Source organism: Enhydra lutris, unplaced genomic scaffold, assembly GCF_002288905.1.
Source record: "Enhydra lutris kenyoni isolate GAN:26980312 unplaced genomic scaffold, ASM228890v2 scaffoldscaffold24, whole genome shotgun sequence".
Taxonomy (NCBI): Eukaryota; Metazoa; Chordata; class Mammalia; order Carnivora; family Mustelidae; genus Enhydra; species Enhydra lutris.
The window spans coordinates 29410244-29437142 of NW_019154108.1; the positions used below are offsets into that span (position 1 = coordinate 29410244).

Below are 26899 nucleotides of genomic sequence, written 5' to 3' on the forward strand. Positions count from 1 at the left end.
AACAGCCTCTAGAACGAATTTCATAATTCTCTCATAGATTTGTGTGTGTGTGTTTTCCCAAATTCTGCCCCGTGGAAACCGTCTGCATCAAAGTCTCATAGATTTTTGATGAATATAAGAATGAAGTTACTGTTAAGAAAGAGCCCGGGAGCAGGAAGAGCAGAAGCTCAATGTTCTACCCTATTGACTGGGAGTTCTCTGCCCATTGATTACCTAATTCGACTTGGCTTTTAGAGCGGCTTCATGCACTCAAATGTTACAACTAATGTCAGTCCATTAAGGGATGTTACAGGCTCTGAGAGGCTTATTACCCGCATTTCACACTTATCAGTCCAATGCAAAACGAGATGGTGCTCAGAGTGAACTGCTTCTGCTTGATCACTAACTTCCGGGTTAATACACAGCATCTTCAAAGAGCCACATCCCCAATGCACTAATTTCTGAGTTTAAGACTTATTGTTACATTTGCATTTACACTGCCACTGAACATTCAAAGTTTAATAGTGTAGTCACGTTTATAAATGTACCTTCACTAGTTACTTAGATTGGACTATTTCCACGCGATTTCTGTTGGCCGGCTAGGTTCAGGAATTATTAGTTTAGGACAGAACATACCGAAAGAGTTGAGATCTGGTTTTCACAAATAGATTTACTCTGCAAATTTTATTTTTTTAAGCTCTTACTTCTAAGTCCTCTCTGCATCCAACGTGGGGCTTGAACTCATGACCCCGAGATCAAGAGTGCCATGCTCTTCCAACTGAGCCGGCCAGGGGCCCCCAGTCTCTGCTGATTTTAAATCAGGAGGAAAGCCAGGAGCTCCAGGTCGCTTCCCACGCAAAACTTCTTTCTGCATCTCGCCAATAGTCTTCTCAGACAGAAGGTGACAAAACACCTGATGATACTAAACTGACTTTTAATATGGAAATTTCAAGTGGCTTAACTCTACAGCCAAGGTGGATAATAAAGACCAAAAGCAGGTATAGTTTAATGTATTTTAATAGCAAACTTACAGGAACAGCACAGAAGACAGACAACATTAAAAACATGTACTTGCATGTAGGACAACTCAGTTAGAAAAGTATAGTGAATGGATGGATCTACTGTATGATAAAAATGCTACAAACACCATTTAGTTGCCGTCAATAAGAAATTTACTCGTTTTAAAAAAATCCAAATGCTGGCATTGTCCAGAAAAATTTAACAGGTTTATTTATAATTGTTATAAAGTTGAACTGCTGAAACGTGTTCACTGAAACATTTTGACTTGCATTAATGCTTTATATGTCCCCGCATTTATATTAAAAATTCACACACAAATGAAAATGGAAAAACTGCCAATACCTGATTTCTGTCCCCTATTTTTCCACTTGCAATCATATACTTAGGTACCTTCTGACCCCATGGAAAAAAAATATCTAACATTCAGAACTACCAATAACAGGAAGAAGAGAAATTTTTTTTTTTTTTTTTTTTTTTTAAAGAATGAAAGGTTTTCCATCATAGTGGATTCTTAAGCACGTTCTCCACGTATGCGGCGTGCTAGCTGGATATCTTTTGGCATAATTGTGACACGTTTGGCATGGATAGCACACAGGTTGGTGTCTTCAAAGAGGCCCACCAGATAGGCCTCGCTTGCCTCCTGCGAAGGAACGAGAAGAAATTAACACCGTTAGACCAACAGTTAAGATGTGTCTGCATCGGTTAAAACGATGAGGTTTCTGAACCCTCTGAAAACCTTCTTCAGGTGATGTGGCCTGTGTTACTGAACGCTTCCACAGAAATAGCCTTGCAGCTGTCCCGATGTTGATGAATAGTGAAAAGCTCAAGTTTGGAAATCTTTATCCAATTACACCGAAGTCAAATGATTTCATTACTAAGAAAGCTTTGACTTTTCTTATGTGTCACATGTGACTTCTTTAAACTGAAAGGTCTTAAGGAGATCCAACTTAACCCAAGAAATCCCATTTAAACTCAAAGATCCTCTCCTTGTCCTTTCAGTGATAAAGGAAATCATGTATCCAATCCAAAGTAATACTCCTTCCTCTTCACCAGTGCCCTCCTTATTCTGAACCCCAGCCACACTCCAGTATCCGTCTGAACCCTGCCTTGCCAATAATCCATTATAGCTGACCACTGGCTCCCATACATGGTCCCCCATCTACCTTTCCCCTTTTATACCTCAGAGTTTGATCCCACGAGGACTATGGGTCCCAGAACACACTATATCCATGTCTCGCTGACAGACTTTGACATATTTGACCTAGATGTGTCCCCTCCCAGGTGTATCTTCCTCTGTGCACCCCAATCTTTACCCTCTAGTTTTTCCCAGTACACTTCAGGATTCCTTGAAGGCACTCTCTTACCCCCACCAGTGCTCACCGGGTGCCGGCCGTAGGAACTGTTCCCAGACATTTGGCATGGGAAGAGGAAAAAGAGGAGCTTCTACCTGTAATTAACTGTCTACCTTCCAGCTGTGTGGAAGGGGAAGCGTCCTTCAGCTGAGGCTGTAATATCTGCTTACTCATTGTGGAACAAGGCCTGTTGTCACCAACCTCGGGCATCAACCCTGCGGTGCTAGTGGACACCGAGCATGAAATGATTTTATTTGGCCCTGTCTCCTCCTCCATAGGGAAGTTATTTCTCTGTTCAAGATATTCAGGAAAAGGGGGTTCTGGGTGGCTCAGTGGGTTAAACCCTCTGCCTTCGGCTCAGGTCATGATCCCAGGGTCCTGGGATCGAGCCCCACATCGGGCTCTCTGCTCAGCAGGGAGCCTGCTTCCCTTCCTCTCTGCCTACTTGGGATTTCTGTCTAGTAAATAAATAAAAAAAAGAAAAAAATCTAAAAAAAAAAAAAAAAAAAAAAGATACTCAGGAAAAAACAGGTTTTTATAGTTGTGATTTTTGTCCTAATAAGAATTTTCCATTGTGGCATCTTGAGGCCATGATAAACTACAAACGACACACACCAACTACTTGAGCAATTGAGGCCTCCTGTGCTACACCACACACAAGCTATGTAGACGGGAACGGCCAGACTGGCTTTTCACAAACATCTGATTTTGCAACAAAACTCCTGAGATTTGCTTTTTAAAGCATTAACACAGCAACAATTAATTCAAATGGTTTAAACATCAACTCGTCATGTGGAAAAATTACTTCCTGCATATTTATACCTTCATCTTTTTTGCTGTTATGCCTTTCTTCTATAAAAATGTTTCATCCAAACCACCGCTACGTGTTTTTCTTTTTCTTCGTTTTTTTTTTTTTTAAAGATTTTTTATTTATTTATTTGACAGAGATCACAAGTAGGCAGAGAGGAAGGCTGAGAGAGAGGAAGGGAAGCGGGCTCCCTGCTAAGCAAAGAGCCCGATGCGGGGCTCGATCCCAGGACCCTGGGATCATGACCTGAGCGGAAGGCAGAGGCTTTAACCCACTGAGCCACCCAGGTGCCCCTCTAACGTGTTTTTCTACTGCAATTCGTTAAGAGTTCAAATCTTATTTACCCATTAAAGCCTAGCTCAAGACTTCCATGAGGGTAGCCATGAACTCCTAATTCCTTGGTACTTCTGGGCCTCGTACACCAGCCACTTTTTTTTTTTTTTTAAAGTTTATTTATTTATTTGACAGAGAGAGAGAGAGAGAGAGAGATCACAAGTAGGCAGAGAGGCAGGCAGAGAGAGGAAGGGAAGCAGGCTCCCTGCTGAGCAGAAAGCCATGCTGCAGAAGGCAGAGGCTTTAACCCACTGAGCCACCCAGGTGCCCCACCAGTCATCTTTTAATGTAAGTTCCTTAACAATCTCGTGATGGTCAACAAATACTTATTTTAAAAAATCCAACCCTAATTAAGTTTGCAACCTCTATGTAAACATTCCAAAGAATGTGTTAAAAGCCAAAGACCTCATCCAGGGATTCGGTCTTTGGATGTTTTAAGAAACAGGTACAAAGTCTGGAAAACACAGCAACCTATTGACTGCTCTAACAGGTTCACTATGCATGTCAGATACCAGAACTGACGTTCCTCAGGAAAGATACCAGTTTAAGTCTGTTCCCCCCAGTATCATTGCACGATGACCCACATCTGGAATGCTCTTGCAAAATGTAGCACTATGAGGCGCTACACGGACATGCCAGCAACAGGCCCTGCGATTCTGAGAACACTGCAGAGTGCTAAGATCTAGGTGTCCTGCTACTGGTCCAACGAGGCCCACGGCAGCCTGGGGCTCCCACCGCAGTCTTAGAACCTGGCTACTGCTGGTCTTACAGGCCTGTGTCTGCTCAGCTCCAGGCCAAGTACTGCATACTGACAGGAGACTGGACCATGACTGTACTTCCAATTCTGTCACACAGGCCGTAAGGTCTCCTAAACATTAAGGCTGTAATGGGACTTAAAGACTGCCCTGTAGGGACGCCTGGGTGGCTCAGTTGGTTAAGCGGCTGCCTTCGGCTCAGGTCATGATCCCAGCGTCCTGGGATCGAGTCCCATATCCGGCTCCTTGCTCAGCGGGCAGCCTGCTTCTCCCTCTGCCTCTGCCTGCCACTCTGTCTGCCTGTGCTCATGCTCTCTCTCTCAAAAAAAAAAAAAAAAAAAAAAAAAAAAAGACTGCCCTGTAAATTTACAGCCCAACAAACACCATTTTGGGATAATGGCAAAAGAAAAAACATCTCACAACTGCAGGGAAAGGCTCATTTACAGCATCTTGAGTAAAGTCAAGGATCCTCCACCATTTCAAAACACCGAGGTCTGTATTTCTAACACAAGGATACCTTAGTCCAAACTCTCAGACGTTAAAGGCAAAAGTTGAACTTGAAGTCCATCAACTCCTGAGTATCGTGCGGCAGAGCCAGACGGATTCCCCCACCCAGCGCCCGCACCACTGCCCCTCTCATTTAGCTCTGTCAGGGAAGTTGTCAACTGTGGGATTCTGAAGCCAGAAACACAAACCTCTGGTATTTTGTTTTCACCACTCTCTTCTATTACTTTATTTCCATTAGCAAATTCTTCCTCTCCATGTCTTTAAGCAACCTGAAGTGTATGTATAAACACGTGCACAAAAAACTAAAAGGTTCCTCTTTCCAGTAAAGATCTATCTAACTGCTAAAGTACCAGAGGCAGCAGAGGCAAACATTTTGCTTAAAACCAACACAACCACACTTACTAATGTAGGACACACCCCTTAGTCCAGGGATAATGGAAGTTTACACATGAATTAAAAAAACATAATCTTCTACCCAAATTGTTTAGTCATTTCAATTTACCAGGCACCACCACTGACAGGTAAACTCAGACACGTGGGACTCCCAAGGATAACATGTTCTTGAAGCGGACCCCGGCTAACCAGAAAACAGGACTAGCAACTCTTTATCAAATGCTTGTCACGCTCAGTGATGTCTCTACTTAAAAACAGAATGGCTAAAATGTGATTTGCAATTGTAGTAATCCATGAGACCTTAAGATAATCAATGACTCGAACAGAAAATAGTTTTAAATCACAACACTGGAAGATTTTAGTAGTTTGAAATGTCAGTAATTTCCATTCATTGAGAATCTAATGGATGCTCATTCCTGGAATCCACCAATCAAACGAAGCCCAGACTAACCATAGAAACAGCTCAACCAATTGCCTTTCGGTAGAGAATCCACCTATCGAATCTTCCTCACATATAAAGCAAAACCTCGGCCCAGCAACAGCAGCCTTGAAAATCCTCCAATGGAGTCCACATAGATGGTGGACCCTCCCCACCAGAGCTTCTGATCCACGTCTATGGGGCCTAGCAATTGGCATTTTTAACCACTCCCAACCCCATACTCTGCTGGAGGTGGCAGTCTTACCACACTTGGAGATTCACTCATCTAAAGAAGGCCAAACACTATAAAATAGGTTACACTTTCCCGACTGATTTAATTACACCCTTACACCTAATCAAGTATCTTCCTTGTGGGCATTTCAAGTTTTAATCTTGGCACAAAACACAAGTATTTCAGATACATAACCACCTCTAAAACTCTATTTCTCAGAGTTCTGATGCCCTGGTGCTAATATTAAACTCAGCAGCTTCTCATTGAAGTGGAAATCCGTAATCCTCTTTAGCTAACTACAAGTCCTGAAATCCCTGTTCCTTAACAGGTACAGTGTCCTCTTGAAGCACACCTTTTCTTACTATCAGCCATCTCGTCCTAACTACCCGGTGCTTCTTCTACCTCAATCCTTGATTCTTTAGTCTGACCTGCTCCCCTGCCCAGACACTCTGTGCTCTTCGCTTGCACCTACTTCTTCAGAGCCAGTAAGACATTCATTCTCCACCCTTTTGCAGTGGTCACTCTTTAAAGGTGATCAAAGCACAGACCTCTAGTCCCATGTCTTCAGAATGTCCTGAAGCACCCACAGACGAACAACAGTTATTTTCCACTTTCAGCATTGTTCTCAGAAGCAACGTTTAAAATGTAAAAATGGTATATAGGCATGCGCACTAGGCTGTGGGATCAAATGGGCTCAAATTAGGACTCTGTGACCCAAGTGGATTCAAATGACATTTCTGTGTATATGACCTTGAGCAACTTAACCTTTCTGATATCGCAAGGGTGATGTGAAGGTATCATCCATCTTACAGGCTTGTGACGACAGAATTCCATCAGCACATATGAAGATTTAGAAATGTTCTCGGTACCCAGCAGGGCAATCACCTCTTAAGCACCTTTCCCACCCACCATTTTACCTGCAAAGCACCAATAGCCGCACTCTGGAAGCGCAGGTCTGTTTTGAAGTCCTGAGCAATTTCTCGCACCAGACGCTGGAAAGGAAGTTTGCGGATCAGAAGTTCAGTGGACTTCTGATAACGTCTAATTTCACGGAGTGCCACAGTACCAGGCCTTCAAACAAAACAATAAAAAACCCACGTTAAAGAAAAGGTTACCAACTATATAAAAAACCTAAAAGGATAAGTGGTTAGCTTTAAAGAAATGCAGTCATTTTCCAAAAAATAAACCATCCATTTTCTGTTCTTTAGTTTCTGTATAAAATCTCACTGATCAATCGGTGATGTGACTCTTCAAGCCTATCAAGAGTAATGACAATACCTTTAAAGCAAAAAGCATGGTATTAAAGTGGAGTCTTGGCAGGGAGTTTATTCAAGTCCTGTTCATCAACTTCGTCTATAACACAGATGTGGCAGTAACTTCTGTTATTACTTGGGAGGGTGTTAGGACACTAATAAAAAGTCCCAGTTCAGACTCTTCTCAACTTGGCACAGAACTCTTCCCACCTACACCCTTGATTCTTCTAAAAGACCTACCAACATTGCCACACAATGAGCCTCATTTAAAATACTTGTCTATTTAAGTTTGATTCCCCAGAGTACGTTTACTTTGACTACTGCTAATCCCTCAGGAATGACTCCATTTGAACACTCACAGCTGTGCAGTACATCTTCACATGGAAGACGTTTTTTATTTTTTTACTAAGTAACTGTGAGCAAAAAATGTACCTCAAGTCTGACTTACTTTCTTCCATCGAATGAGCTTTTATTCTGGAATAACTATAAAATCATTTGTAGAGGCTAACTACGAACAACTTCTGCCCCCTAATGGCAGATGCCCTTAACAACAATGCTCGGGGTAGTTCAAAACCCACTGTGCTAACAGAAGGAAATAAACCAATTCAACTAAATGAGGGGTGACAACTTTACTCAAACAAGACATGCCCCATCTTGGTTACTGGTGAAATAAGTTAATATTAAAATGTGTCATTATACCAAAAGGGACAATGTCCTCAGAAATGTATTTTAAAATACTTTACTCTTTAAAAAACATATATTATTAACATAAGAAACTAAAGAAAATGTTACTCTACCCCATAAACGTTATTAGTGATTCAATAAGTCTCCTCTGGGCAGTTTCAAAATGAAATGTTCCAATAAAACCCAACACTAAATTTTATATGTATATATTTTTCAAGGATTAGTAAATTTTCAAAAGAGTAAAGACACGGGATTCCCTGAAACAAAAATCCTGCTTATCCTACATCTTTTGCGTCTATTATATAAATACTGCTTCCTTGGACAGACTTTGTCCCACTAGTTCCTCTTTTTTTTTTTTTTTTTTTTTTTAAAGTACCTGTAACGATGAGGTTTCTTCACCCCTCCGGTAGAGGGCGCACTCTTGCGAGCGGCTTTTGTAGCCAGTTGCTTCCTTGGAGCTTTACCCCCGGTCGATTTGCGGGCAGTCTGCTTTGTACGAGCCATGGTACAGAAACCTCCTTACTTACCTACCAGCATTAAAAAAAAAAAAAAATCATGTATGCAGCTACCAAACGTCCAAGTTCTCCTGCCACTACCATCACCCCCACCCGAAAATCTGGAAATTATGACCGGTACAAAAAAACCAAAAACCAAAAAACCAACCAACCAACCAAACCAACCAAAACAAAACAAAACAAACAAACAAAAAAAAACAAACAACCCCCCCAACACAAAAAACAACAATGTCCGTAATGTTATATAATTCGAAAGGGTGCTGATTACGTCTACCACCCAAATAGGACTTCTTGAAACAAAACTGTAGTACTAGACGATTGTTAGCATTAACGCCAGTCATCTCTCGAAATGCCAAATCTGAGCGACAAACGGCAAAACAAAAAGACCCCTCACAGCCTCTGCTTCAATTTCTTTAATTAAAGCAGAAATTAGGAATGTCTGTAAACACCCGATCCCCGAACAAGTCAAAACAACGAAGCCACAAACCACAGAAAGGTCGAGTCAAATTTCAGTATTTTTTTTTAAAAGGGGGGCTTTAAGCGCCCCCCCCCCCCCCGGCTGCCCCCCCAGTGCGCCCGGCAGCGCGCAGATCTCCGCAAATACCGGCCAACAGCCCCAGGGTCGCGTCTCTACAGCTCTCGAGGGCCGACAGGGCCGACAGTGCCTGCGGACGGCCGTCCACAAAGCCCGGTCCCCGCGTCCGGCCCGCGGGGGCTCCGCGGCGACGTCCCCCGAGTGCCCGTAGCCGGGCTGGCAGCAGCGCTCGGGCCCCCGGCCGGGCCGCTCGGCCCGCGGAAACTTTCGGGCCCGGCCCCCGGGCCGGCTCCCAGACCCGAGCCAAATGCAAACAATCGCGCCGCGGACCCGCCGCCTCCCCGAACGCCCCACACACCGAAACGCTCCAAAATGCCCCGATCCCCTGCCACGTGCCGCCCTCCAAAATGCAAAAGTTTTTTTGCATTTCAAATGCATCAAGTTTCCGCTTCTCCAAAAAAGGCGAGAAAAATGTCCCTTGGCGAAAAACGCTCCCCCGGCCGTGAAACGGGGAAGAGAGAAACGGGGGAGAAAAATATGGTCGGTGACCAGAGAAGAGAGACAAGATGGTGAAGCTCAGCAACAACTGTGGGGAGGCAGCGAAAAGCGAGTTACCCCGGGGTGGGAAGCGGCGGCGATTTCCAGCCTTTTCCCGCCCGAAAACCGCGGCCCGGGGCCCGGGGGTGGCAGTTAAGGGGCCCGCGCGGGTCGTGGTGAGGGTCTGGGGTCCCGGGAAGGGGCGGCGGGCGGGATTTCGCCGAAGAAAGGGGAGCCCGGGGCGCGGGGAGGAGGGCGAGCGGTTCGGCGCCGCGGCGGCGGCTGCTGTTGGGCTGAGGCGGCGAGAGACGGGGGAGAGCCGCCGCCGCCGCCGCCTCGGGCCGAGGGAAACTCGCTCCTCACCGACGTTTCGGGGCCAAAAAGTTTGCGGGCCGAGCCCGGAGGGGCCGCGGGGCCGTCCCCGCAGCGTCGGGGCTCGGCCCCGTGGCGGGCGGCGCGCGGGGCTCGGTCCCGGGAAGGCGGGCGGCCGGGGAAACTTACCCCCCTTCTCCTTCGGCTGGAGCTCGGCGAGCGAGAGGCGGCGCTGGCGTTGGCGAGCGACGGCGGCGCGGCGGCGGCTGCGAACACAATTGAAAGATGGCTGACACCGAGGCTAGCCCCCAACACACGCCGCCCCGCCCCCGCGCCGCACGCCAGCCAATCACACACAATGGAGGGAAGGCTCGGCCACGCCCCCTCCCCCCGCTCGCGCCCCGCCCCCGCCCCTCCCCCCGCGCGCCCGTTCGCTGGCGCGCGCTCGCCCCTCCCCCGCGCGCCGCCCGCTCCCTCCCCCAGGCCGCCTCGCGCCGAGTGTGTACAAACACAAAAGACGTGCCGGAGGGCCGCCGGCTCTCGCCGCGACTGCCGGCCGCTCGCTCGGCTGCCCGCGCGCCGCCGGCCCCGCTCCCGCGCCCGGCCGGTCTTCCCCACCCACCACAATGCCCCCCGCCAGCCCCTCCCCCCCGCGCGCCCACGTCATCCCGCGCCCGGAGCCCGGGGTCGGGGCGCCCAGGGGCGGTGGGGGAGGGGCGGCGGCCCGGGCGCGGCCGGTGAACGCCCGGCCTGCGGGTGGCGGCGGGGGAGGGCAGAAGTGGGGGAGGGGGCGCCCCGAGCGGCGGCGGCGACGGGGCGGAGGCCGGGGGCGCCCCCAGGGGACGCAGCTCGCAGGGGCTCCGGAGCTGGCCCGGCCCGCCCGCTCGCGCGCAACTTTCCTCGCAGGTGGCGGCGCGGGGCCGGACGCCTGACGCAAGATGGCTGTGCTCGGCGAGCCCGACAACAATGCTCGGCCGTCGCCGGCCGCCCGGGCCTCCGCCGCGCCGTGCGCCGGAACCGCCAGAGCGGGCGAGCCGGTGGCCGCGGTCCCCGCGAAGTCCCCGGGCGCCCGGCGGCGGGGCTGGGATGCGGTCTGGGGCCGGCCACCTTGTGCCGTGTTCCGTTCTCGGGCGCTCGGGGCTCCCGTCGCCCCCACGGTGCGTGTCCCGTACTCGGGGATCTGGGCCGGGCCGGTCCTGCTAACGCGCCGCAGCTGTGCGCGGCCTTGCAGGGAGTGAGCCCTGCGGCCAACCCGCGCACGGCGAATGGCGCTCGCTGCTGGGTGCATCTCGCTCGCGAACGGGGGCCTGAGACGGGTGGGGCCCTCGGGTGTCGGGGCGGGAAGAGAGCCCTCCAAGGTCACTTAAGGGAGCTGCAGAAAACTCCAGGCCTCCGTGTCCTTATTAGTTAGTGTTAAGTGTTCGGGGTTGTCCTGCAGAATGCCGGCAGGCAAGCCTCTCCGGAAAGCTCACATGCAAAGAAGCCTAGCTGAGCCGTCCGCGAGGAAGAGTTCCTGCCATTTGGATCAAGGAGAGTTTAATTTCCCTCCGTTGTTTTGCTTTGTTTTGTTTTGAGGAAACCAAAATATTTGTTGTTGGGTTTATTCAGGAAAGCTGTTCTACATCCATTAAATTCATTATATTCTCAAGAAATGTAAAGTGACATCGGTAATGTTCCCTCTGTGTGCTAGATTTTTCCATAGTTTCTGTTTCTTGGCTTGAAACATGTTTCTAAGGAAGGGAAACACTATTGTCGGTGAAACAGTTCTGGCCTTGGATTATCTGAACCAACTCGACTGTCCATCTATAAAATGGAAGTATTATTTATCCCTATGAAGACAGGTCACAAGTTCATTCTCATTGTAGGATAGAATCCATAAGCATCTGCGTGGGTGTCTGGTTACTTACCTGCTGGATTCAGGAAATCTCACTGAATATTTACTGAATGACAACTGTGTGATAGACACAATTCTGGGTGCTGGGATTATAACAGTGAACAACGCAACAGTCCTGTCCTCATGGGGCTTATGCTTTGCCTTGCACAGGGAAGTGGCACTTGGAGGAGGGACAAGAAGGAAGAAGTCCTCTGGAGCCCCAACAGTGACAGAAAGCTGTATCCCGGAGAGGAGGGCTTTGGGGTCCAGGTGACCGGACAGGAGAGCTGTCAGGGCCAAAACGGGATGCTTAAGGAGCGCTAGGCTCAGTCCAGAACTGGCTCTACTTCTAAAACTCTTGGGCTAATCACAGCCTCAAAATGTAGAGTTAAAAAAGTGTGGGGGGCGGGTGGAGAAAGGGAGCAAAAGCTTTTAAGTTAAAACACTTTACCTAGAATAGAATGCTTATAGCCACTAATTTAGACTTGTTTATAAGTAAAAGTTAAAAAAAAAAAAAAAGAATGGGAAGGATTTTAAAAGCACCACTATTAATATCTGCTTGGCTCCTGAGGCAGTCAGATGCTGGAGCTGAGCGGCTGTTTCTGGCTACTCCATTGCCATTCCCGTGCACACCCTCCTATCACTATTTCTCCAACACCTTGATTTAAATGATCATATTTATTTACATGTTTATTGCCTGTCTCTTCCCCCAAAGAACTTGAAGTCTAGGACTGCTGTGGCCTTGTCTGTTTCCCTGGGCTTGTCTATTTCCTTCTGGGGTCTAGCACCATCACCCCACCCCATGCCACACCCCACTTTGGGGCCTTTTCTAATTTGCTCTCCCTCCCCTCCAGGCAATCAGTAGCAGCCAGGGCTCTGGAAGTTGTCAAAGGTACAACAAAATTAGAAAGAATAGTGAAATGAACCCCCATCGACCCATCACCTAGCTTCGAAAAGGAGCTCTTCGTGACCAGTCTTGTGCCACATCTACTCACTTCCCCTGCCTCTCCCACTTGAATTATTTTGAACCTAATCCCAGACTTTCTACATCACTTCATGGATAGATATTTCCGTATGTATGGTAAGAGCCAAATACATGGTTGATAGGCCTATTAAATCTCTTTATCTAGAGAGTCTCTCTGTTTTGCACTTCATTGAAAAATCCGTCCCAGGGCTTTGGAACCCAGTCCTCTGCCCAAAACTGTTTCCATCCAGTCTCACCCAGTGAACGGCCTTGTGATTTACTCCACTGCTCACACCAGAAAGGCTGGGCATCCTTCTCAAGCTTCCCTTTCTCCCTTCCATGGTCCTGTTGGTCCTTCCTCTGAAAAGCTCCTTGGGACGACCCACTTACTCGTTCCTCCCCTCACAATCCTGTCCTGTGTGATCTCTCTCCACGGTCCTGTCTCTGTCCCCTATCCTCTGCTGCAGCAGAGAGTTACACCAAAAAGTAGTGGGGATTTGGAGTCTTTGATTAAAAATTTCTTTATACATCTTTATATATTCCATAATCACTACAAGAAAATATTCTGTTTCAAGGAAGATACTAAACTAGTGTAAAACTCCCAAATAGAATGTTTTCAAAGGTTTTAATTGGAAACCCTGAGGTCATGTCTGTAAACAGAATGTTTCTGAAAGTTTTATACCTGAAATGGTCCTAGTCCATTCCTAATCACAACTTTATAATGAAGATCTCTTAAATTCCCGGTGATCTCATCCTTGGGAAACTTTGTTCACACAAATAGGTGCTAGAAAAGGCAAGATACTGTTGTCAGTCCTTCAGACAAGTATACCCATTGAGGTTAGGTTTTAAAATTCTTCCCTTTTGAGGGGTGCCTAGGTGGCTCAATCATAAGCATCTGCCTTCGACTCGGGTCATGATCCTGGGGTCCTGGGACTGAGCCCCGCATTGGGCTGTTTGATGGGAAGCCTGCTTCTCCCTCTCCTACTCCCCCTACTTGTGCTCTCTCTCTCACTGTGTCTCTCTCTCTCAAATAAATAAATAAATAAAAATCTTTAAAATTCTTCCCTTTCGATCATCAACAAATGTAAGCTTGTTCTTTCTTGGTGAGTGGATTTTTAATCCAAGGGAGCTTTTGAAAGGTCACGTATTTAAAAATAATTATGTCGCTCAAATTTGTAAAATGCACATGTGCTGCTGAGCAGTTTCCCTGGGTCTCCACCAAAGTGGGGGTACGCTGGAGTGGAGACAAGTACCCTATAGAAAGACAGAAATGCAGGTCGGTGCCAGGTGCCCTGTTTAGCCTCCTTGGCCCCAATCCTGACTGGCTGCGTTTTGGGCTGCACCAGTCCTCCTGGGCACCTGCACGGGTATCCCTCGGTGTCCTTGTCCATGGTAGGTACTGCTCCCTGCTTTCCAGGACTGAAGCTTTCCAGGGGCTTTCCAGGGGCTGGCGTGCCTCCTTGGCTGTGCTCACAGTGTGTGCCTCTCACATAGAGCAGTGAGTGGGGGGCACCCTGGCAGCCATAGGGCACGGGTGACACTGCTCAGGCAGTCCTCCAAGGAAACCCAGATAGGGCTGCCCACAACCAGGGGCCCTAGCGCCTAGAAGGAGGGGCAAACGTGTGCCACTGCAGGGACCTACCTCCTGCCTGCCCACACCCAGAGCCCATCAGGACGACCACAGGGCTGCTCTGAGGTCTCAGCTGTAATGTCACTCCCCAGAGAGTCACCCCAAGTCCCTATCTACCCTGTCCCTACCATCCAAACTCGGTCTCTTTCCAGGCTTCCTTCCTTCACATCAACTCTCTGTAGCTGGCTTTTGTTGATGTGTTTCCCGATCCTTTTGTACCCCATTCTGTCTCCATCAACTTGCACACTACTGGGCCTGGGGCCGGACATGTAATAAATACTGGATGGAGGAATATACAAAAAGCAACCCTATTCTACAGAGTTTGACAAGATGCACTGGTTTGCCGAAGAGTCCCATCAGAAAAAAATGTACGTCTCGGAGTTAATGAGCTAGATAACCTACGTTGCCTCGTGTTCTCCTCAGTAGAAGGAAGATGACAAATATTTTTCTCATGGTGAAGTTGTGAGGGTGAGGCATGCCCATCTGACCAGGGGCTGTCCCTCTTCAGGTTTTATTAATTTTTTTTTAAAAGATTTTATTTATTTATTTGACAGAGAGATCACAAGTAGGCAGAGAGGCAGGCAGAGAGAGAGGAGGAAGCAGGCTTCCTGCTGAGCAGAGAGCGCGATGCGAGGCTCGATCCCAGGACTCTGAGATCATGACCTGAGCCGAAGGCAGCGGCTTAACCCACTGAGCCACCCAGGTGCCCCAGGTTTTATTAATTTTTTAAAAAAAGATTTTTATTTATTTATTTGACACAGAGAGACACAGTGCGAGAGGAACACAAGCAGGAGGAGTGGGAGAGGGAGAAGCAGGCTTCCTGCTGAGCAGGAAGTGCCCCTCCTCCCTTTCTTTTATTTTTATTTTTTTTATTATTACTTTTTAAAGAATTTATTTATTTGACAGAGAATGAGAGAAGGAGAGAGAGCACAAGCAGGGGGAGCAGCAGAGGGAGAGGGAGAAGCAGGCTCCCCCTCAGCAGGGAGCCCAATGCGGGATGCGGGACTCGATCCCAGGACCCTGAGATAATGACCTGAACTGAAGGCAGAGGCTTAACCCACTGAGCCACCCAGGTGCCCCTCCCTTTCTTTTAAAGATTTTATTTATTTATTTGAGAGAGAGGCAGAGGGAGAGGGAGACAATCCCAAGCAGACACCTTGCAGAGCTCGGAGCCAGACATGGGACTCGATCTCACCACCCTGAGATCATGACAGCCGAAATCAAGAGTTGGACGCTTAACCAACTGAGCTACCCAGGCAGCCCCGGGATTGCTTTTCAATAGTCCAAGCAATAATGCAAGCAATAATGTACTCCTTCTTCTAGTAACAAAAAAGAGCAAATCCTCTCTTACATTACCCTTCTCACTCATAGCACTCTCAAGAATACTTGGGATACCAGACCAGTGAACTTACCCCAATTACATTAAAGACCTTTTAAAAAAGATTTTATTTATTTATGACAGAGAGAGAGAGTGAGAGAGGGAACACAAGCCATGGGGGAGCTGGCCGAGTAGGGAGCCAGATGTGGGACTGGATCCCAGGACCCTAGGACCATCATCTGAGCTGAAGGCAGATGCTTCACAGACTGAGCCACCCAGGCGCCACACCCCCCAATTTTTTCTTTCTGATAGACTATTCTTTCCCAATTATGTTAAGATTTTTAATTGTAGAGGAGTGCCTGGCTGGCTCCATTGGAAGAGCATGTGACTCTTGATCTTGGGGTTGTGAGTTTGAGCCCCACATTGGGGGTAGAGATTACTTAAATCAATAAAACTTAGGAATTTTTTTTTAAAGCCTCAAAGTGGGGCTCAAACTTGGGACTCTGAGATCAAGACCTGAGCTGAGACCCAGAGTCAAACACTTCACTGACTGAGCCATCCAGGTGCCCCTAGCTGTATTCATTCTTACATGCAAACTGTCACCTCTTGGGAGGCACGAAGGTCCAGATTACCTTTGGGGGTATGTCATGCTTTATTTGGCTTCAGTCCTCTGCCAGGTAGCAAATCAAGGTCCCCCCAGGGCAGCGTCTGGGTCCAGTACTTCTACAAGAGGTTTAGGGAAAAAGTTTAAGGAAACAGTAGCCATGTTACTAGAAGCCCCTCTAGAAGCCCTTCTAGAACTAGAAGTTCCTCAGTGAACAGGATCAGGAGGGAGGAAGATCTTTTTGTGCTAAGCCCGTGGAAGTGTTAGCATCTCATTGGGACACACACAGAGACTGAGTCTGCCTGGGTGATCCTTTGGCCTGCGAACACAGTCCTTCCCTGGATATTCCCGCTCACTCATCACGGACACTCCACTAGCGCTCAGAATCAACAGGAAAAGCCCCTTATTTTTTCAGGGACAGGGAGCATTTGGGAAGGGATGATGCCTAAACTTTCTCCAGAACACTTTTAAATTTTATTACGATTTTAGTTTTCTTCTTATCAGAAAGAAGGAGACAATTACAGTAACTACTTCCAATACTTGGAGTTTGTATTTTCAGAGATTCTGATTTCTTTCCAGTATATGATATTCATTTGTCAACAAGCATAAACATGATACTCATATGCGCACTTCACTCTGGGTGTTTTCTACAATATAAAGTACTGTAGAATTCATGTAGGAATTTACATGAGCCTTGAGGGATGGGTGGAAGGGTGTTCCAGGTGGAGGGAACAGCATGGACAAAGGCACAGAGGCAAGCATTTTCATAAAAGCAGGGCTCATCCGTGAAGGCAGGAACCTCCAGATTGGGGGCTAAGAGCCACCAGGGTTCGGTTCCAGACGGCCTGGCCTGTCAGGCTGGCATGGGCCTGGGGCAAGGGTCAGGAGGGAGGAGACACCATCAGACTGCCTTGTAGGGACCTCCTGTTGGCAGCAGGGTGGGCAGCGGGTTTGAGAAGGCTTGAGACCCAAGGCACAGACTGTGACAACGTGCGTGCCCCTTGAGGACATCGCTTGAGGTGAAATGAGTCTGAGGAAGACAAACAATACGTGATCTCACATATACGTGGAATCTGAAACAAAAACCAAACTCATGGATATGGAGAACGGTGTGTGTTTGCCAGAGACGGGGGCGGGGTGGGTGGAAGGGGTCAAAAGGGACGAACTTCCAGTTGTAGAATAAATAGATCAAGGAAACAGCACGGTGACTACGGTTGATAATACTGCACCACACATTTGAAAGTGGCTAAGACAGTGAGTCTTAAAAGTTCTCATCATGAGGAAAAAGGTTTTGTGACGACGCGTGCCAGATGTTCACTAAACTCATCCTGGGGATCGTTCCGCCTGACCTATTTGTACACCTGAAACCAACATAATGTTACCTGTCAATTATTCCTCATTAAACAAAAAAAGGAAATATTTAGTCCCATTCAGCAAGTACAATTGTGTATTTACTAAGTGCCAGACACTTAATAAAAAAAACATAAAAAACTGAAGGCGAAGAGACTCGTGGAGAGACCTCAGAAATGTGTCTTTTTTACACTTAAGGACACAGTTGATTTTACCCTCCCGATTAATCCAAGAGGATGTAGCTCTTCAGCAAAGATAGTTTAAGAATTTGATTATATTGGGGTGCCTGTCAGTGAAGGGTGTGACTCTTGGTCTCGGGGGTGTGTATTCGAGCCCCATGTTGGGTGTAGAGATGACTTAAAAATAAAATCTTTGGGGCGCCTGGGTGGCTCAGTGGGTTAAGACTCTGCCTTCGGCTTGGGTCATGATCTCAGGGTCCTGGTATAGAGCCCGGTATCAGGCTCTCCGCTCAGCGGGGAGCCTGCTTCCCTCTCTCTCTCTGCCTACCTCTCTGCCTACTTGTGATCTCTGTCTGTCAAATAAAGAAATAAAATCTTAAAAAATAAAATCTTTTTTTTTTTTTTTTTTTTTTGGTAAAGATTTTATTTGGGGCTCCTGGGTGGTTCAGTCGGTGAAGCGTCTACCATGGGGTCACGTCATGATCTCAGGGTCCTGGGATTAAGTCCCCCGTCAGGCTCCCTGCTTAGTGGGGAGCCTGCTTCTCCTTTTCCCTCTCCCTCTGTGTGTTCGCTTGCTCTCCCCCCACAAATAAATACATATTATTTATTTGAACGAGAGAGAAAACCTGAGCCAGGAGGAGAGGGAGAAGCAGACTCCCCACTGAGCAGGGAGCCCAATGTGGGGCTCAATCCCAGGACCCCAGGATCATGACCTGAGCCAAAGGCAGGCGTTTCAGCAACTGAGCCACCCAGGCACCCCTGGTCTGAGCCTCTTTTTTTTTTTTTTTAAAGATTTTATTTATTTATTTGACAGACAGAGATTACAAGTAGACAGAGAGGCAGGCAGAGGGAGAGAGAGGAGAAAGCAGGCTCTCTGCTCCAGAGAGCCCGATGCGGGGCTCGATCCCAGGACTCTGGGATCATGACCTGAGCCGAAGGCAGAGGCTTTAACCCACTGAGCCACCCAGGCACCCCTGGTCTGAGCCTCTTAATGGACAAAAGCACTTGAAGGATCTGGCTCCGTAGGGGACCTGTGAGTGTTACTATCTGCCTCCCTTCGTGGACGAGTAGCTGGCTGGTTTGTGTGTCTGGCCAGTGTTCATGACCGTTAGAAAATGAGAGTCATCCCCATGTAATGCACTTAGGCTCACTGTTGAAAAGAGTCATGTGGGCCAACAGTGCTTTCTTTCCAAGGGATTCACAGAGAAAGCAGACCTTTCCTATGAGGCAGCGTGCCTGGAGCTGTTTGGAGTTTGGCCTCAGACTCAGATCTGCCAAAAGCCTTTTCTTCCGGAAAAGCTACCCGGGTCGTGATGGCCGCGTGCCCACTTCTTTGCCTGTGGCCCTTTGTTTGCTGGCGGCCTCACATGCAGCCTGGGAATTGTGGTTTGGAGCATCGTTCGAGGCCTTGCTTTTGCTTTTGTATTTTTCCTGCTCACCTGGCTTAAAGGACACCCCTGGTTGGTTCACCGTCTTTGGCACGTCACATGTTTATTGTCCATTTTGTACTTGTCCCTTCCCTTCTAAAACAGGGTTCAGTGGATGTGCCGTGAGGATCCTCTTGAAACTTCATCCTGACCCGTGGGTTTGTGGGGGAGGGGAGGCGTGGAACAGACACCAAAGACATTGCCTGATGCTTGTTCGTATAGCTCTTCTGGAAAGCAGTGTGTGATACACATCAAAAGTCATAAACATATTCATGCTCTGAGCTTATAATTCTGCTTGTAGAATGGCAGACAAGCTTAAAATATAGAAAATGAGTGTACCATGCTATTCACCGTGGATGAATTAATACCATTATACCATAATACCATTATAAACAAATAAAAATATGATTAATGTATTTCAGGGACCTCCTGAATGAAATATTATCTGTCCACTAAAATGCTTTCTTTAAAAATGTTTAGGGGGTTCCTGGGTGGCTCAGTCAGTTGAGCGCCTGATTGATTTCAGCTCAGGTCCTGATCTCAGCGTCAAGAGATCAAGCCCCGCATCAGGCTCAGCACTCTGTGTGGATTCTGCCTGAGATTCTCTCTCTCCCTTCCTCTGCTCCCCCAAAACTTGTGCACACATGGGTGCACTCTCTCATTCTCAAATAAATAAATAAATAAATAAACAAACAAAGTAAGTAATGTGGTTGGAGAAAGTAGGATATAAAATTGCGTACTTTTTTTTGGTAGCATGCTGGGAAGATGGTATCCTCAGTAGATACCCATACACCAGGACGCTGGTACTATGGGCAGGATGTTTTTCTTCCTAATTTTCCAGGCTGTTGTTAATAATACGATTGTATTATTTTTACAGTAGAAAGATTTGTAATAAGAAAGATTCTGGCAAGTTCAATTGGAACCAGATGATAGTGTGACAAGAATTTTCAGAAGCGACACCACCAGGACATGTGGCCCGACTTCCGGTCTAGGGTTGGGGGGAGGGGAGGGTGGGAAAGAGGGAGAGGTAGGGGAGGGGGTAAAGAGGGACAGAGGAGGGAAGAGGGGGTACCTGGGTTGGAGACTGGAATTCTTTTTCCAGATCCAGGACACATCCATGCATGCACACTGGCAGGGATGGTTGCGGCCAAAAGTGAATGTGCTGAATGGCTGTGCTTGAGGGAGACTCTCCAGACACTGCTGTCAGTGACTCATGGCCTCCTAGGGCCCCACAGTCCCAGGGCAGGGCTGGCTGCCAGAGACCACATAAAATCGATGCCCTCCTGTGGCTGAAACGGTGAGACTTCGTAGCCATTGTTCCAGCTAGGAAACCTCCCTGTGGGTCGCATCATCTTTTGGTACAAAGGCAAGTCCGACGGTCCAGACCAACGTTTGCACCATACAAAGGCTGCCAACCTCTTAGCCACCATGTAGAAGCTTTCCGGTGGAGTTCAGGTGACCACCTTCTGTCACTTCGTCTGTCTTGGGAGAAGCGCCTTCCTCCTAGCCCTGGCACTCAGCAGCACGCTCCAGGATACAGGGCTGGAGGGGAAACCAGACGCTCCTTCCCATTCTTGTTTTCTGGTTTGCACTCCGCATCCCCATTCCATAAACTCCAAATTCAGTTTTATTAAAAAGGTATTGCTGGTCTCCTGAAGATTCATCCGGTCCTTTGTTCATTTATTAAAGGATTCATTCAAACAAGCATAATTTACTGCACACTGGAATTAAAATTGCACAGAAAGCCATCCGTTCCCCACCCCCCCACCCTGCCTGGTTATAGGCTAAGTTGGAGTCACAGATATTGCTAGGGAAGGGGAGTCCGTTTGTTTAGGACCTGGGGGTCTGTGAGATGGGCCCCACCTGTCTCCGGGGAGCAGGGTACAGATGGCAGGAGGGGAGGACCCTGGAGAGGGGCTTAGGGGTGTGCCCCAGGGAGCCCTTGGTAGGACTGGCAACCCCCCGGTATGCTGTCAGCTGGAAACTTGGAGGGACATGCAGAAAGGGGAGGGAGGACACACTGAGGACAAATGTCATGTACTAGACAATATCGCATTCGGTCCCCCTTTGGGGGGCTCTGCTGTTCCAGAATGTTCACCTGCCTAGGAGGCTCCCTGGGGATTTACTGAGCCAATTTCTATGATGCCTGGGATTAGACGCATCACCAGAGTCAGTCTGAGCGAATTCCCAAGTGCTGGACCTGGAAACGAAATTCTCAGGACTGGGCACACACTGCCGATGGCTTCTGTTCTTGCCAGAGCCCTGCAGTGAGACAAGCATGTGAGACTCGGTCTGGGGATGGCGGGGGTGGGGTGGGGTTCTAGCCTTATGTTCTGTCCATGCCAGGATTTCTGGAGAGTACCAAGCATGACTCTTCTTGGCCTAGGAGGTGGGCAGGCCAGGTGGAGGCACTCCTAGGTTCTCCTCTGTGGGCAGTAACCCCAAGGTTCCCCTTCTAGGCTCTCCTTTCTCCCTGCATCTTCTTTCCCCGACATCCCACCTCCCTCACTCCCATTCTGGCCAAGTGGACTGGGCAGAAGGGGCCTGGCCAGGCCTGGGAAAGCCATTCTTCTTTTGCTTTCTCCCGTAGCAAGCCCTGAACATCTTCCAGGGGACTACATTGGGGAATTACACCCAAGGGTGACTGAGGTCACTCAGCTTCCAAAGTCAGCCTGGCCTGGAAGGGAAAAGGGACATCTTCAGGGCTCTGTCCCCAGGCCCCTCCCGTGTCTTGGGGCAGAGTGGCGGGGGCGGGGGGAGCGTGCTCACAGGGTGCTGCTGCCCCTTCTACAAGTGTGCTGGGAAGAGCCAGCCTGGCTTGGAGGGGCTGGGGCCCAAGCGGTTAGAGGGACCAAAGCTCTTAGCCCTTCCAGAAGCGAATATCTGGTACTCAGCCCCTCTAACTTACTCCAAAAATTTTTTTTAATGAAAATTGAGATTATAAAACATTCCCATAGGGGCGCCTGGGTGGCTCAGTGGGTTAAGCCTCTGCCTTTGGCTCAGGTCATGATCTCAGGGTCCTGGGATCAAGCCTCTCGTCGGGTTCTCTGCTCAGCGGGGAGCCTGCTTCCTCCTCTCTCTCTGCCTGCCTCTCTGCCTACTTGTGATCTCTCTCTCTGTCAAGTAAATAAATAAAATCTTAAAAAAAAAAAAAAGATTCTCCCTGCAGCAGCTCTTTCTACCTATGGGTCCTATCACTGTGCTTTAATAAAATCACCTTTAAAAAAAAATAAAATGAAACATTCCCACATTACAAAACATTTTGAAAAAACAGAGATCAGATGGAAACAAATCCACCCATAATTCCATCAACCTATTACAATTACTCTTCTTTTTCCTGAAAATTTGAGTTATTAATTCAGAGGGCGGCTGTGGTGAGTACATAGAGCCAACATGACAGAATCCACAAAGTCTTAGTTATAAAAAAAAAGAAAGAAAGAAAGAAAAAGAACAAAAGAAAGAAAGACTGCTGGGGCACCTGGGTGGCTCAGTTGTTAAGCGTCTGCCTTCACCTCAGGTCAGGTCATGATCTCAGGGTCCTGGGATCGAGTCCCACATCAGCCTCCCTGCATGGTGGGGAGTCGGCTTCTCCCTCTCCCACTCCCTCCCACTTCTGTTCCCTATCTCGCTCGCTCTCTCTGTCCAATAAATAAATAAATCTTAAAAGAAAAGAAAAGGAAAGGAAAGGAAAGAAAAGAAAAGAAAGACAGACTGCTTTGGAGGAGGAAATTAGGAAAAATTGTTGAGATCTACCCTCCACGAGACCAGGCTAATCCATGACATTGTGAGCAATACCTTTGCTGAGACAGGTCAGCTTTCTTATTTGTGAAATGGCAACGATGCTCCAATTCTTGTTTTCTCAAAGTCACCGTGAGATAAAGGGAAATAATTTCCCAAGTGTCTCCCTTCCTGCACACCCGGACGGCCCTCAGGCCTCTCTGATCAGAGACCAGGTTAAATCCTTCCTTGGATGGGGCGCCTGGGGTGGGGGGTGCTCAGTCAGTTAGGAGTCTGCCTTCAGCTAAGGTCATGATCCCAGGATTCTGGGATCGAGCCCTGCATCAGACTCCCTGCTCAACGGGAAGGCTGCATTTCCCTCCTTTGGCCTTCCCCCTGCTTGTGCGCTTGCTCTCTCTCTCTCAAATAAATAAATAAAATCTTTAAAAAAAAAATCCTTCATTCGAGGCTGAATTGTGTCCATTCCCAAATCCCTACGTTGAAATCTTAACCCCACAGCGTGCTCCTTGGAAAGGGGGTCACTGCAGATGTCATTAGTTAAGAGGAGGTCCTACTGGAGTAGGGGGACCCCTAACCCTATAGGACAGGGTTTCTTTCTTTCTTTTTTTTTTTTAAGATTTTATTTATTTATTTATTTGTCAGAGAGAGAGAGAGAGAGAGACAGAGACAGAGAGCACAAGCAGGCAGAGTGGCAGGCAGAGGCAGAAAGAGAAGCAGGCTCTCCACTGAGTAAGGAGCCCGATGCCAGACTCGATCCCGGACCCTGGGATCATGACCTGAGCCGAAGATAGTGGCTTAACTGACTGACCCCCCCCCCCAGGCGTCCCTAGGACGGGGTTTCATCATAGGGGGCTGTTCAGAGATGACATGCACGGAGGGAGTGGGATGGGAAGAGGTACAGGTAGGAAATGGCCATCTAGGAGCCCAGAAAAGAGGCCTGCCATAGATGCTCCCCTCTGAGCCCTCAGAAGGAACCAACTAGCTCACACCTGGTTTTGGACTTCAGGCTCCCAAAACCGTGAGACCATACACGCCTATGGTTCAGGCACGCAGTTCCTGATACTTTTTTTTTTTTTTTAAGATTTTATTTATTTATTTGACAGGGAGAGACATGGTTTAAGAGGGAACACAGGTGGGGGAGAGGGAGAAGCAGGCCTCCCGCTGAGCAGGGAGCTTGACGTGGGGCTCGATCCCAGGACCCCGGGATCGTGACCTGAGCTGAAGGCAGACGCTCAGCTACTGAGCCACCCAGGCATCCCTCCTGATACTTTGTTATGGCAGCAAATTACCTTCTTATACAGGAGGTACTTTTTCTTCTCTGTGGTTAGTTCCTGGAGAAGATGGACAGTTCCGTGAGAGGTCAACTTCTCACATGGGGCTCTTGGCTTCAAGGCTGCCAAGGTTCATCCAGCAGCCGGGTGAGGCTTGGGACTGGGGGCTCAGGTTGTCCCCGGTCTCTGGCCCAAACTGATCCCTGCCTAGAATAACCCACATTGACCTAGACTTGACTGCCATTCCTGAGCCCGCTGAGATGGGCACAGTAAGTCATTGAGAGCTGGCTTCATCAGAACTTCCTCTGGCCAGAGTCAAGTCATCTGGGAACCTTCCATCAGGTGAGCCTGCAAACTAGAGACTCCGCAGGGGTGTGCGAGGGTGCTGGGTGCAGGACTGACTTCCTTTCCCAGGTGTCCTTTGGCCTTTCCTTGGGGTTCATTTAATGTTCCCTGATTTTTGCCAAGATAATTGTCACTGGGAAGAAGAGGGCAGCTGGGCCGAGCGTTAGACTGTAGCTTGAAAGCGGGCATATCTAGGAGCGGAAAGCTGGCAAGGTAAGGCAGACAGTGGGGGAAACACAGCAGACCAGGGGGTGGATGGTAAGGGTTTACTGCTGACTTCACCAGGAGCAAGAATGGTGTTGGAATTATGCAGAAGGTTGTTCTTATCCCTGCGTGGAGAGAGAAGGAGGGGAAGGGAGGAGAAAGGAGGAAGGACGGCAGATATAGCAAAGGTGCATCATTAAATTTGGATGTAATGTACAGAACTATTATTGTACTATTCTTACAACTTTTCTGTATGTTTGAATTTTTCATTAAAATGTTAGGGGAGGGGGTGTCTGGGTGGCTCAGTTGGTTGAGCGTCTGCCTTCTGCTCAGTTCATGATCTCAGGGTCCTCAACAGGGAGCTTGCTTCTCTCTCTGCCTCTGCCTCCTCCCCGTCCCCAGCTTGTCCGCTTGTGCCCTGTCTCTGTCTCTTTTTCTCAAATACATGAATAAAATATTAAATATATATGTGTATTTATATATGTGTGTGTGTGTGTGTGTATATATATATACATTTTATATATATATATAAAATGTTAGGGGAGGAGGGACCCTGGGTGGCTCAGTCAGTTAAGCATCTGACTCTTGATTTCAGCTCAGGTCGGTGGGATCCAGCCCCATGTTGCACTCCACGCTCATTGTGGACTCTGCTTGAGATTCTCTCTCTTTCTCTCTCTCTCAAATAAATTAATAAATCTTTTTTTAAAAAAGATTTTATTTATTTGACAGAGAGAAACACAGCAAGAAAAGGAACACAAGCAGGGGGAGTGGGAGAGGGAGAAGCAGGCTTCCTGCGGAACAGGTAGCCTGATGTGGGGCTCTATCCCAGAAACCTGGGAACATGACCTGAGCTGAAGGCAGACACTTAGACTGAGCCACCCAGATTCCCCTAAATAAATGAATCTTAAAAAAATATTAGGGGAGGGGAAGAAAACAGAAAAAAAAAAAATCCAGGAAGTGAGAGGCACCAGGAGAAGATTCAGAACAATGAGATCATTTTGAGACAGAGGTGGGAAGAAAGGGGAAAACTGGGGAAATGTTAGCAGCAGTCTGAGACCCGGAGGAAAGGGGAAGCTCAGGCCACCATCTCCATCCTTCATTCACTTCCTCCGTGGCCAGAGGAAGCTCTGATGAAACATGAAAAGGCTCCCCCAAATTACCCCAAATTTCTGTTTTTACGTTGACAGGGCGACAGGAGATCAGAAGGGCAAAGTGAGTCTGCAGGGACAGTAACGGGGTCGTGAGCTTGCAGAGGTGGGAGGTCACCCTGCCCAATGCCAGGGGACCAGAGCTGGGAGTCCAGCCCGCTGCTCCCCAATCCCCAAGCTACTCTGTGAATTGGCTGCCGGCATTTGGTAGGTGAGGAGAGAAAACGAAGCAGGTGACTCTGGTCAAGACAGAGACACAAAGCAGCCAGGAGAGAGGCGGGGCCCTGTTCCCTGCTCTTGAATCTGAGACCCGAGATTGCCGGGTGTGTCCCCCTCCAGGGCCTGCCTTCCCCGCCTCCTCAAACCCTGCTGGCTCCCATGGGTACCTATTTCTTGCAGCCCCAGTCACCTGGCCTAGAGTAGCGTCTTGTACTTACAGTGGGGCTCCCCTGCCACCCCCTTCCCTGGGCAGCCAGAAGATGGACCCCCCCATACCTGTCACCTCCCTGTCCAAAAGGATAGGGCTCCCCGGCTTTCCTGGGGCTCAGAGAAGTGGGTGTCCCCTCCTTTTCCAGCTGAGTCCCTGCTGCTGCTCTGGGGACTTGCCCCAGTGGTGTACCCACCAGAGGAGAGGGGTGTGCTCAAAATTGGGCTTAACTGAGGGAGCTCTGATGAAGAGGCCATGGCAGAGGTGTGGGCAGGGTCAGGTGGGGGCACCTGGGCACCTGGGCAGCAGGGGGCAAGGGGGGGACACAGTGGTCTTGGGCCACTGGGAGGGGTGCCCGAGAGAATGCGGGCCTTGCACTGAGGTGGGGAGAAGTTGTGCTTAGGAGTAGCAAGCCTCGCCTCTCTCTCCTCCTGCCTCTTAGTTGCGTAGAGAATTCTGGAAGCTAGAGGGCAAGGAATCTCCCGGGACACAGAGTAGGACAGAGGAGGAGGGGTGTTGGCTAAACAGAGACAGTCTCTCTCTCCTGAATCACCAGCCTCTCCCTCCAAGTTGGTTTCTTTTCTGGGCTATATCAGAGAGAATGTTCCCTTCACTGCCCACCCCTCCCTTCCTCTCCTGGCAAACTCTTCCATAGACTGGTCTATAACCCTTGTCTTCTCTTTCTCTCTGTCAATTCTCTAAAAAACCCGATTGAGTTTTAGATCCCACACACGCACTGAGTAATGGCAAATTTGAACACAACAAAATACATAACATAGTAAGAGTCC

The 26899-nt window shown here is 48.5% G+C and overlaps 1 protein-coding gene across 2 annotated transcripts; it reads right to left on the reverse strand.

Annotated features, from left to right (window-relative positions):
* Positions 1–978: 978 nt before the first annotated feature.
* Positions 979–9984, reverse strand: LOC111150659 (histone H3.3). 2 transcript variants are annotated; one of them, XM_022508155.1, is made up of 5 exons: positions 9400–9468; positions 8199–8261; positions 8111–8135; positions 6715–6868; positions 979–1639 (listed from the first exon to the last, which is right to left on the reverse strand). In XM_022508155.1, exons 2-5 carry the CDS (start codon positions 8236–8238, stop codon positions 1511–1513), a joined length of 348 nt encoding a protein of 115 aa, XP_022363863.1. In that variant the 5' UTR covers positions 8239–8261; positions 9400–9468; the 3' UTR covers positions 979–1510. The 2 variants fall into 2 exon arrangements, with proteins under 2 accessions (XP_022363863.1, XP_022363862.1); XM_022508154.1 differs by lacking the exon at positions 9400–9468 and adding an exon at positions 9823–9984 and having other exon boundaries at positions 8111–8261.
* Positions 9985–26899: the final 16915 nt, after the last annotated feature.